Source organism: Chaetodon auriga, chromosome 7, assembly GCF_051107435.1.
Source record: "Chaetodon auriga isolate fChaAug3 chromosome 7, fChaAug3.hap1, whole genome shotgun sequence".
Taxonomy (NCBI): Eukaryota; Metazoa; Chordata; class Actinopteri; order Chaetodontiformes; family Chaetodontidae; genus Chaetodon; species Chaetodon auriga.
Genome location: NC_135080.1, coordinates 23,548,428 through 23,561,936, shown reverse-complemented (window position 1 = coordinate 23,561,936; position 13,509 = coordinate 23,548,428). Strand labels below are relative to the sequence as shown.

The 13,509-nt window shown below is 42.6% G+C and overlaps 1 protein-coding gene across 1 annotated transcript in view; it reads right to left on the bottom strand.

Moving 5' to 3' along the window:
* Positions 1–13,509, bottom strand: part of LOC143323894 (solute carrier family 12 member 9) — a 60,929-nt gene that overhangs the window by 22,364 nt on the left and 25,056 nt on the right. The window contains exons 8-9 of the mRNA XM_076736060.1: positions 10,427–10,509; positions 1,455–1,579 (exon numbers count right to left, since the gene is read on the bottom strand). Coding sequence (XP_076592175.1) covers positions 1,455–1,579; positions 10,427–10,509 — 208 coding nt within the window. The remainder of the gene's footprint in view (positions 1–1,454; positions 1,580–10,426; positions 10,510–13,509) is intronic.

Below are 13,509 nucleotides of genomic sequence, written 5' to 3'. Positions count from 1 at the left end.
AAAGGTTTTTGCCGTGCAGCTGCACTGCCGTTTAATAAGCACTAAAAAAGACGTCAGTGGTGAGTCACACAGAAATGTGTGGAAAAAAAAAGGGCCGCTCTTTTTTGGAGATACTGTTCCATTGATCAACTTCCTTAAAATGTGACAAGAGAATGTGCACAAACATCTCCTCCGTGCTCACATCCAAACACAAAGCAAAGGAGGCAGCTGCTGCTGAAGAGCCTCATCTCACAGGTAAGACAACAGGAGTTTGTGTCAGCACTCTGTGTGAATGCCTTTCAAGAGAGGTATTCAATCCCCAAAGACGAGACCAAAGCCCAACATGCAGCATCAATTAAATCCACTAACATCATCCTGCGAAATATTCAGAAGAGCGACACCTGACCGAATCCCAGTTTTACAAGAGGAACTCACTTATCCAAGAATTACTTCTCAACCTCTTTGTTTTCCACATGTACAGTATGTTTACACTCTCAGTTGTTGTATCCTGATTTCAACCAGACTTGACAGATGCGTCCTTGATGTGGGAAGCTTTAAATGTTCTCACATGTCTTACCACTCATTGCTATCACTGCAGATAACTGTATAACACCCAATGCACCACTGGAGGCAACCTGTCATAACAAAGAAATGCTGCATGGTGTTTAAAGAGCTTCTCCTGCCATAACAAATAAAAACAGTCGCTGTTATCGTGTTCAAATGTATTTCACAGCCAGTGGAGGAGATTAATCAAGGATGGTATGTCTTCAGAAAAAACAATACGGCTTACAGGATGTGGAGATTTTCAAATTAGAGATGGTGAAGATAGAACACATTTTCTGTCGACACCACCAACATCACACAGAAAAATCTGGAACAGCTCAATAAGAAAATCACATTTGTTCACAGAGTGAATCAAATGCCAAACTCCGGCCGTGCTGGTGCCATGATGTGATCATCAAGCCACATACACACTAACACCGTCCTCAGGTTATACTGCAGTTGTGTGAAAACGGCTTCAGGGAGCTTTTATAAATCAGGATCATTCCAAGTGTCCTAAGAATACAAACAACACACATACACACACCCCGATGCACATGCACAAACACTGTAAATTTAAATCTCTAAGCACCTCCATGCGCTGTTACTTGAGCACCCAGTTCAGGCTGCGCCCACACAAAAACAAACACACACAGCGTCGGTTTTATTGTTGGTCCCTGTCCAATATGGGGCTATAAGCAGTGGCCAGTTTTATGTCTTTTATTTGTACACTGTCACCATAGCAGCATCCAGCTGGCAAACAACCACCTCCTTACACACATACATAAACAATGGCAGAGGTGGAAAATAAAGAGAAGGAGAGTGTTTAGTGAGGAAAACGTGCTGCAGAAAGTCACATCCTGGGGTGTTGACCACAGGCCTTCATTACGACGGGTAAACTGTGTGTTTCAGTTAAGTCAGTGACACGTTTGTACCTGAAATTGGGTGCAGATGCCCACTCTAGAGCCAAGCAGGCCAGGTCCACGGCAGCATACACCAGCAGGAAGAAAATGGTCACAATACTGGCAATGGTGTTGAGCTTCCCTGAAAACAGCACCAGCTAGAAAAGACAGAACAAAACAGAAGAGGAGGGAAAAGGCAGAGGGGATTAATATTCACAGCGACATGTCATTCCAAAGTGGGACACAGAAGTGCATTTTAATGCCTTTTTCATATGACCTTTTCCAGCACGCACCTGCTTTTCCCTCCCAACAACATGCCTCTAAAATATGAAGTCAAGCACGTGATCTGCATGTTCTTGTGCTTTTTGAGTGGAAATCAGACGGTGAAATGTCTTATTTATAAGTTACAGACTAAGTTTAGCTCACTGTCATCTACCTTTATATGGGAAGTGGCTACACAAGCTCATGCTCATGTTACCCTGCTGCATCCGACCCCAAACTGAACGATGTCTGCTGCTCTTTTGCTGATTCCAAATCCAGAACTGAATGCACTTTCCTTTTGAGTCCCTTTTTGGAAGTAAGTAACTAAAGTAGACATAACTGAAGCTCAATTCTACATTCAATTTAGATCTCTAAGCTCTTCTAATAAAACACTGTAGCTTTTAGAGGTAGTCTGATGAATTTTCACATCCAGTAGTTACAACTTGAAAATTAAATGTGAAGCTGAAGGTATACAATGTCGCACTACTGCGACGAACATTTCCGCTTCATTTCTAACATGTTACTTTCCCCAAATATTGTGACGCCTTTACAGATCCACAAAAGTTTAACTAAGAGATTCTTCTAAAACTGACGTAATGCACTCCACTCTGTTGGTTTTGTTCACACTCAAAGCAACGGCCATGAACAGTCACAGACATGACTGAGAAGCTACCTGAATGTTTGAGAAATGGCTCATTTCCTCTTTAATTAAAAAAAAAGAATGACAAGAAATAAAAAGTTCTCCAACAAGACTCATTATCCTCCGTGCTTAACGAATCAGGGTGTTTTTGCCAACTGTGAATTGGAACCGGTTATCAGATCTGAACCCTCACCACTGAGAGGGAATGGCAGCAAGCCCGACCTGTCCTTTTTTTTAAACAAATAAAAACTTGTGTCATCCAAAAAAATTTGAAAAATGCTGTAATTAAAATTTCTACACATGGGGGCATTAAGTAAGCTGTTATCAAGGCCGGAGGTTCCACACATTTCTCGAGTCAAAGAACCCCAGATAATTGAACATTAGTCCATTTTGGTCCCCAGAAACCTTAAGAAGATTTCCTGCTGTTAGATATGATTATCTGCCTGCACAGTAGTCGGAAGGTGACAGCAAGGATAGATTTGACTAACATCTAGGGAGCAAGACACTGCTAAAATGAAATTGTTCTACGTTTCCTATGGACCAGTGTAGGACCACAGGTGGCCCCCCAGGCTCACTTTGGGGGCCACTGATTAAGGCTAATGGTCAGATTTAATTAAGATTGCATCTCGGCTGCTTGTTAGGAGCCTGCTGTCAGCTATGTTAGCTACGGCAGCAACATGACGGCACAGCCGAGTCGAGCTACAGTACATTTCCAATTCTAAGTGCCTGATTTGGAGTTGTAAGTCTGATAAAAATGACAGCACATGAATGTATTCTTCTCTGACTGAGGAGTAGCAGGTGACTTCTAATAAAGGAGGGAAATGATGACCCCATTAGAAGTCCCGCTCCCTGCCATGTTCCCTGACATCAGAATGTGTGAACAGGGCCGTGTGCAACTCGCTGCGAGTTATTATGGATGTGAAAGCCGAGAGTGAGAGTAGCAAGAGCTTCCACTGTTTCATCTGCATTACTTTTTACTATAATATTAACCACAATATGGTCACAATTTTAATGTTAGAAGTAGCAAAGTAAGAAGTAGAAGAAGTAGCGCATTAAGCTGCAAGCACATGGTGAACACACAGCATCATCACCTTATAAAGCTGCTTCGGTGAAACATACAGTTGACCTAGAAATTAATAGAACTGTAGTAGTTTCAAGGAAATCACAGTTTCATCATTGATTTGCACAATAAACCTACAGCCTAATCAGATATCTGTATATTTATTAAATCAGATTTCTGCTACATTCCCCCATATTAAAGTAGTCATATGTATATCTTACTTGTTGATACAGTTCACATCAACATTCGAGCAATAATTAGAACCAAGATCCTTGAAAAGTAAACAAGCATGAATGTCTCAAATCAGCTGAAGTCCATTATTCAAAGCTGACACGTGGTCAGCTGTGGCCATCATCAGAACTGTGGCTTAACTATTCATTCAGTGTGTAAATTGCGCTCGTTACCAAAAATTGTGCGTCGAACAAAGGCTTGAACAAAGCCATTATAACAACCTCTCATTCCATGTGCACCATATCTTCTGGTTTTGGTGGAGGAACACAAAGCGTGCATAAACATTAAATCTTTCATTCAAAGGCCGTCGTTAGTTCTTCTGTACCGACTGAAACATCTTCTGTGGGTGTTTCATCAAGTGTACTTTCTTTAGCTCTATGAAAGCTACTGAGACTGATTGCACAGAACAAGGAGGAAACTGCAGCGCTGTACAGTAGTCTCTCTCTGCAATTATCATGCATTTTACAACTGACCATTGAGAAACTCCACTGTAGCTGGAGTATATTTTCTTGAACTCAAGGGCACATCATTGGTGTTTATTGTGTGTGTGTGTGTGTGTGTGTGTGTGTGTGTGTGTGTGTGTGTGTGTGTGTGTGTGGTGGTGGTGGTGGTGGGGGGGGGGGCAGCAACTCTGTGAGCATTAACTTTGTGTTCATGAAGCAGATGTAAACTGAAGGGGAGAGAGAGAGGAGAGAAGGTAATGATGGAGAATAGAGATCAATGACGTCACATTATTGACAGGCGGTCAGAAAGAGAGAGAAAATGGTCAACCGAGGGAGCAATGAGGATGGAGCCAAAGGAGAAGATGAGACAGAGAAAAGAGAGGGGTTAGAAAGAAAGAACGAGAAAAGAGAAGGTGGGTAAGAGAGCATCTCTGACCTCTGGCAGTCAAAGTCAGTGGGTGTCTCTCCAGCGCTCCCCTGGGAGCTGCCTCTACCAGAGCATTAATTAGCCATTAACTCAGACACAGGCCAGCACGGACAACTGCTGTCATAGCGCGCAAAGTGTGTGTGTGTGTGTGAGCGTGCACACCCGCACACTAAATCTCTCCTGGGCATGTTTTTGTGTGGCGATTTGAAAGACTGTTTTTACTGGAAAGCAGTGTGCATATATTGCCATAAATTTCCCTGAAATAAGAGGGCTCACACAGACACTTTTATTAAATAAGAAGAATTGAGGGGAAGCAGCTGAGTAATGCTTTGGACTAAAAGGCAATACTTTTACGGAAATGTCTGCAGGTTATGTGTAACCATTGGAACATGCTGTGTTTGGCTTCATATGCAGACACAGCAGGGCTAATGAAGCAATCTGTGACAGTCAACAGATGAAATTGATTATTCTGAATTCTACCCTCAGCACGTATGTTCAATAAAAAGATTTTTGATGATTATCGTAGCCCAAAATTACTTAATTCGTGGCAACTTTAACATAGAGGTTAGCTAACAGTTCGGAACCATTTCTGGTTTGCTATTTTGGAGTAGAATAAAGTTTAAAGAGCTTACTGCTAATCATGATGCAGCCTGCTAGCCGGGAAGTTGAACACACTTTGGTGAGATTTGTTTTCCCCGAATTGAGTCTGTACTCAAATTTTTTGCCAGTAGGACAACAATTCAAATGGTTACTTTTAGGTATTGAAGTAGAAGTGGTTCAGTTGTGGTTTAAGTTAAAAAGTGGTGAGGCTTGGTCACACCTGTACATCGGTTTAAAGTTCCAAGTGTAGAGCTGCCCAAACATTTTCCCTTGGAGGGTCAAAACTGAAACTTAATGGTGGGCTATGGCCAAAATCAAATGCCTATTGTACTGTACTGTAGGGTTAGTGAACATCTGAGCATAGTACCTGTCTGCTGGGACACATCTGTATTAGACCTTTGGGTAAAGAGAGCTTGAGTTCTTTTTGCGCTCTGAGTCACACTAAAACTCAGTCAGTTCCATCTGAAGTTCATCACTGACTGAGTCGTCCACGCTGATGGTGAAGGGCTGGAAAAACAACTCCAAGTCTGCTGCATGGTCCCTGACATCCCCAAAGTGTCTGTGAAATCCTGGGCCGGGTCACTGAGAAGTGCAGCAGACAGCCTCTCTTTCATCACGTGTACCTCGTTGACTTATTCATGCAGCTACAGACAATATAAGGCAATTTCTACTCATGTATCTCTGCTGTATTGTGAATTAAAAAATGATCATACAATACAGTACAATAGTAAGATATCATTATACTGCACTGTATGATAGGTACAAGGTATTATAGATGTTTCTTTATGTCCTCAGAGTAGCTGAGTGATGATCTGGTGCTTTCCCTGAAGCGGAGCATTCAACACATTGAGCAGACCTGTGATGTTCACAAAAGCCAGGTCAGAAAGCCATTCCTCATCCAAGGGTACTTGAGCATCTCTGTCCTTACTGCTGAGGAAATCTCTCATTGCTTGAGTACTTCTCTGCAACTCCACCTAACCTCCCGGTGGTTCAGCGCATCACCAAACTGTGCTCCCATCACATCCAACAGGTCCTTGAGCTGGTGGTGTCAGAGGGCCTCTCACCATATGTTGTTGACTATTTTGATAACCTTGGGCATCTCTCAGCCCGATGGATTTGGCACACAACTGTTCTCAGAGATGCAACCTAGTGATGGGCCAAAAAGGTAACAATTTCTTTTACCTGAAAACAATGAACGCACAGCCTCCAGGCCCCCTCCCATGATGCATGCTTTATTTTTCTATTTGAGCTCTGTTCAAGTAACACATAAAAGCCTGTCAGTGATAATCAGATCTGCTATACAAAGCAGTGCTAACAATGAGAAAAACATCTATTAGAATTTTAAAGATGCACTTGTGATTACAACAGCAAAGTCACTACATAAACTTCAGAATAGCTCACTGATAACAAATCTAAAACAGTAAAAGAGTGCGGCCCTGATTCTTGGTGTCGGAATCAGTTGTATTTTGCCACTTTACCTCCATATGTGCTGACCATTTGTGATGCGAGTGTGGTGAGGCCAGATTTCCTCCCAGCCACTGCAGAGGCTCTATCTGTTGTAATCCGCAAACAAAACCTCCCCTTTCATGATGCCGCACAGTGTGTCGATATCAGCCAGTTCTTGAGTGGAGTCAAAGCTTTCACATCCCCACTTCAAAACCAGCGCTGAATCTGAAATATCAGTTCTGTCATCGCACGCTATTGGAAAGGCTGCAAATTCAGCAGCTTTTGCCCTTATTTTCTCCCTGATGTCACAAGGCACATCTTGTGGCGTGTTACTGTATTCCATGACAAGCTGGTTTGGGAGAACACCCTTGCCTGAGAGGAACAAATTAACTCAGCAGCTAAAGAGAGGCACTGTTTGACAAACTCCCCAGAGGCAAATGATAGCAGCTAACTGGTCGCTGCACGTTGCCGTCGGGCATGTGTAGTGTCGTAGTGATGACGGATATCAGTACATCAATGGATTGCTGGCAAATAAGCTGACTTGGAATTCAAATCTCTAAAATAGAAGTCCTCTCGCCGGCTTTGTTTGAAATACATTTGGCTGCGCAGTGTCAGTCTGTACTGAGATTAGGAAAAATGATTCATAATCAGGGATCGTACATAACTAAAGAGCATATTTAAAGTAAGAACATGTGGGCCTCATCAAAGCTTGCAGCCAGCTCCACTGTGGGCAGCCCTGCTCTACAGTCCATTCCAGCAAAGTTATGATGAAGACGCACTCTACCTCTTCGTGCCTGTCAATGTTGGCATTCAACACAAGCTAGCGACTGACCTAGAGAGTAGCTTTCTCGTCAGCAAAGCAAAGTGTGGCAAGCCAGACTTTTTATAATCAGCAACCTTTGAAATATGAGACATACAATAATGATCCTCCATGGACATTAATCACACCTTGTAAGGACTTAACTTCCAGGCCGACTTTCTCTTCATGTGGTTATTCTGAATTCACCAGACTGCGATCTTGAGAGTGTGAAGCAGTGGGGATGAATCCCAGGGCAAACTGGTTCTGTGTCAGCATTAATGCAGATGCTTTGCTGCACTGTTGTGGTGAAGATATCTACATTCCAACCCTCACTTATACTCAGGAGCTTTAGGTAATGACCGAAAGAATGAAATCACTGTATCAAAAGGCCAAAATGGGTTTTCTTGGCTTGGCGGCCGGGCTCACCCCTGTAGAATAAGGAGCTCAGAAATCAGGAAGGCGCTGGAGTACAATCACTTCTCCACAGTGTTGAAAGAAGTCAGTTGAGATTGTTCAGGTGTCTAATGAGGATGTCTGCTGGAGACCTCCCTGTGGAGGTGTTCTGAGCACGTCAAACTGGGAAGAGACCACGTGGCTCAATTGAAATATCTGAGAGTTCTGGCCACATTTGCTTTAATTCTTGCAATCACAAGGTTGTGAATTCTTCAATAAAAGGGACTTGCATATGTGCAATTTCAATGTCATCATGTGCAATGTCCATCTTTTCCATCACATTAACTTGTGCCAAGATGCAGCTTACTTTCACCACAGCGATCCAGCTCTACCCTCTTCGAACTCCTCTTTACTTTTTCTGTTTTTCTTCTCCGCTCGTTCTTGCAGTTGTTGCTTATTTTCCCTTTACTTTAAAGTCCAATAAAAAAAGCCTTGGCTCATTCCCTCCCCCTCCTCCTCTCCCTTCAATCCTGCAGTGTGTGAGTGTTCAAGGCGAGATTACAATCAGACTTTTGTCATCAGTGAATCATTCAAATGGCTGAGGAAGAGGCAGAGAGAAAGAGGACGAGAGAGTCAATGATCTCTGATGGCGACGGCGGCGCAGCTAACGATTTCCATCTAATTGCTCCTCCTCCGCTCCTGGAGAGAGGCAAGGGATGAGGAGAGGAGGATGAGCGCGGGACGGAGAGTGAGAAAGAGAGAGAGAGAGCGCAAATAATGACAAGCCATTCAGCCTTTAACACTCACCTCTGATAATGATGGGATAGTCAGGCCTATTTGCTGTTAAGATCCTCCTCCTCCTCCTCCTTGTCCTCCTCTTTGTCTCTCTATCCTCACCCTCCTCCCTTCTGCCAATATTTTCTACTCAGTCTAAATTGACTTCTTTCCCCTACTTAGAAGACACAATAGAAGAGAAAAACACTACAGGAAGATTCTTTGGCCTCTTCGTCAGAGTAAGAATAAGACAGTACTGTATTCCTGGCCTCGGTCTGATCCTGAAACAACAACTCTGCACTCCTCCCACTGATTTTGACAAAACCAGCCCAGACGGCATGTTATACATGCCTTCATTCATTCTATGCTGATTACTGGAACTACACTACTAACTATATTGAGGAGCACTCAGTAGAGAAGCACTAAATCTTCCTCACTTGGCCCCAAATGCAGCTGCTTGGCTCCAATTTTAGCATCCCTTCACTCACTTCCCACTGCTTCCAAAATTCAGTTCAAAATTGTATTAATTACTTATAAGGCATGAAATGGATTGGGTCCAAGCTATGCTTCTGACGAAGGGCGCTCACTGACGTCGGTGTGAAAAGCTCCTCTCGCAGCTCCTAAGTCTAAATTTGGAACTAAGGGTACATTTGCTGCACTTTAACTGTGAATATGTCATTTTATTCCTGGCTCTCACGTTCTTTGCGTTAAGAAAAAGTGTATCCTGAAGGTGATTTGCAGAAAAAAGTTTCATCTGGTAAGAAAAAAGAGCCACATTTTTGGTCAGAAATTGCCTGACTACAGAGCGTGCAGCAGCATCAAAATACAGACACCACACTGCTGCACGAGGGGAGAAAGTTGACCATTGCATCAACTAAATGTTTTTTTGTTTTTTTTTTTTTTCAAAGTTATTGATTAAGAGGAGAAAGGATGCAGTTTTAGATGCAGACAATGGAAAACAGAACATTTCCCTTTTGCGAGATCTGTCTCGTGGCAAACAATACAATTACTTCTCTGGGAAATTCAGTGAAAACTATTGAACCCAAGAGAACTCAGTGGCCCTGGAGCACTTTTTTGGAACACATTAGTCAACGAAAGCTTCAAGCACTACTCGTTCAACACAAATGTACAAATTAAAGAACAGTATAACGGGCTTGCATGGATGCAGACTGGCGGTCACAGGAAACAAAGAAACCAAACTGCCCAAACTGATGTAGTTTCTCCTCTGAATGGATCGCTCCTGTTTGAAGGAGGAACTCTCTTGGGTTAAACAGCAGGACTTTCTGATCTTCCTGGCTGAGGAAAGTTTCTATGACAAGACTTCACAATCCAAACAACAGGAGCTCAGGCTGATTTTGTCCCACTACATCTCCAGCCTTGCAAGTACTACCCACAAATAACAGCAGCTTGTTTGAAGCCTCTCTTCCTTCCTTTAATACTGAGCTTCATTGCTCCCATAGCTCTGCAGGACTGTCTCCTGATTTATCGATTTCACTGAAATATTTAAAACAAAGTCTAAAGCCAGTGCAGTATCTGTATTCCTGACCCTTGAAGCATTACATTTTTAGGCACATTGGTCACACAACAACTGGGTGAATGCAATTAAGAAGTGTTCTTTGAATTAACAGAGCCAGATGGCGAATGTTGTCCTAATTCAGGGAAGTAAAGTCTGAAATTTGGAAAAAATGTAGAGCTGAAAGGAGAAAATGAGTGGAATTGTGTCTGAAGAAGAAATATTATTTCACCATATCAGATCAAAATACAGGAACTTTTGATTTGAATAAGTCATCGGTCAGTACTTTGAGATCTGATGCCTTAACTGGCAGATTTGCTGGGATATCGCCTTTAATGGCTAACCAGTAACTTCTGTCAGGTATCAAATGTCTTTATGGACCATCTCCATTGTTCTACATTTGTCTGTCTCCACTAACCTGCACAAGGAACCAGGAGATGAGCACTGAGACCCAGGGGTTACCAGTGTGGGATGTCTTCTTCGCTGGAGATAATACCTTACCTACATGGATGAAGAAAAAATCTTAGTGAAAACAACAAACACTTCAGGTTTCAGAGAATTATGAGCCTGAAAATTGCTCAGAATACTCTTTAGCAGCAGCTTCATATAAAAATATCAGCCGTGACCTTTAACACCCACATCAGTGAAACCCTGGATGCATACGTGGACAGAAAGGTTTCATCAAAGCAGGAATGTATGCAATGAATGACCATCCTTGGATTTAATGAAGACTTTCCTTGGCAACATGCTCCATTAAATGCCAGCCGGCATTTCTCCCAACACTGGAAAGTTTTGAACGCACTGTGGGTGAACGCACTGTGGGTGTGGAGGAACTGAAATAGCAGGTAGAAGCTCCTTGTAGATCCCTCAAATAGATGATTTTTAACAATCAATGCCCGCTCCTGCAGATGTGCCATCTAGTGGGTATTTTCCAAAGTTTTTTAATACAAAACTCTGTTTTTGTGTTTCCACAGACAGAACACTTAACTTCAGATAAACTTTGGAATGTTTTTTTCATTCAAAGGAAGGCAGAAGAGTTTGATCTTTCTATCTTTGAATGGTGTTATTTCTTAGTAAATTAGTCTACTTTGTAACCTGAAGTCCTCTCATTCACTGAATGGGACCACTGCTTTGGTTCCGTCGGTCAAACGTCGGTCAAAAAAAAAAAATGGAACCTCAATGCTGCATCATCCCTCAAGTTACTGCAGTGGCCAATCAAATACATGCACGCACACCTTTCTGGTTGATTACTTTGTAATGTGAACAGCATCTTTCTATCATTTTCCGTCCCAATCATTGCAGTCAAAGATAAAATGACTGTCACTGTGATAACTCTCCAGAGATGTCAAATCCTGTCTCACAGGATTTTAAACCACCGTGCACTGTTTTGACATGTGACAAGCCATCAAACTCATGACCCTTTCATCAGTTCAACTGGGCCTCCCTGGATCACATATCATCATATCTCCAGTACCTGAAAATAACATCCCCCACTAGCACATTCCATTGTGTATTTGTACACTCTGAATGGCAGCTAATATACTACTCAGTTGTTAATGTGCCATCTTAGAAGACATGAACAACAAGAACAATATGAACTAAAAATAACCCTCTAAATTAAATTAAAGGCCTGGACTGGTTTAAAGCTGTAAGGAAAATTGAAACAGCTTCATCCTGAGGACAGAGCAGCTAAAAGTGAATCAAAACACAGGCACCATGCTCCTTTTTCCCGTGTTTCCTATAGCAACAGATACAAACCAGTGCATGGAGCATCAGACCTCTGAGTGGCAGTGATTTTGCAGACCAGATCAGACTTGGACTAGGGACGGCAATTTTTAATTTTACTGACATTTAAATTAAATTTGTGTAATTAACTACACATCTAGCCAAGAATGGAGAGGGAAAGTGAGTGGGCGGGCGGGCGAGACAGCGAGGGAGACAAACTAAGCTGACACTTAACTTTATTTAATACCTTATATGGCTGTAGGGTTCACTGGGTGAGAAATCATTTACATACAGCCTCTCATTTTTGCAAACATGACATTTCATCTCATGATGGCGCTGACATTTGTGATGAATGGCATGGCGGGTCTGCACAGTAGAGGTTGCACAACCACCATGAAAGACAGACAACAGAGACAGAAAAAGACATGACAAAAAAAAGAAAAGAAGGCCAACTCATGAGGAGGGAGGTGACTATTTGTGGATGAGGAATCCGAGATCAAGACTAAATTTCACAGCTGATAAAGGACTGGAATTAAATCAGCGAGACTTTTAAGTCAAATCAATGCGGCTGAGAGGAGTAGACTGAGTGATGGAGAGGACGGAGAGAGGCAGGACAGAGGTGAAGGAGTTAGAGATTAGAGAGTTACAGAGAGGAGAGAAATGCAGGATGTGTGGGACGCATCCATCACTCCGTTTGCATAGGACAGTGGCAAGGTTAAGCTGTGAGCGGCGTGCACGCATGACAACAACAAGACCAACGCGCAGTCATGCACGCGGTGCGGTCATACTCACCGTTTCATCCCCCCTACAAGAACATTACACATTTACGGTTCCCCCGTCACTGAGTCTTAATGAAACAGATTAATCTAAGTTAACCCTTTGGCTGTTTGTGAACAGACAGCTGAGCAAGAGTCATCTGCCTCTGCTCCATCTGATCACTCCACAGAGGAACTTGCACTAATACAGCCATTTACCTCCCCTGACACACTCGCGTGCGTGGCCACACACACGGGCAGAAACATGCCAAATCAATTTGCAATAGACTTAACAAAGGAGCACAGGGTGGGATAAGGAAGTTGCTCACAGTCATTAATAATGACAAAGCAGCAGGCAGCATGGATTCACACAGAGAGGCAGGGAGGGATGCAAATCACATGAATGCTGCGTTGGCTTGATATGGGAATGACTGCGGGAAAACTTCATAACTAACACGACAAATCGAGGTGCTTTTGTGTTAAAACATTCATGAAGCATTCAGTTATGTTGCTTAATTAGTTTCTTAAAATCCAGCACACACACTCAGTCAATAAAGCCTTAAAGGTTCAATATTCAAAAGAGGGTTTTTACAGTATCAAACCTTGTCTGGGGGCAAGTGTTTATACCTGTTTGGATTGGCTAAACCTGAACAAGGGGCAGAAAGCCTGCTGTTAAAGCCGGGTCATGACTTCATCCCACTGTCTGCCTGATCTCTGTCCAAATATCTGTCTCTTGTCTTTGGATTGTAGTCTTATCATAATGCATTACACCAAAAGGAATAAGGCCACAGACCTTCGGACAGTCTCTGTTTTGAGGCATTCGCAGGGCACTTTGTTGTAAGTATGAAAAAGAGGTGGAAGCAGTTAAGACTGGAAAAGAAAATGAAAAAAGAAGTCTGCACAGACTTTCGTTACATGCCCATCCAATAAAGGCACAGGATAACCCAAAAAATAATGACCAAAAAAACAAGTCTGCAAAAAAGTATTTTGTTCTATCTGAAGCAAATATACTATGATGAGA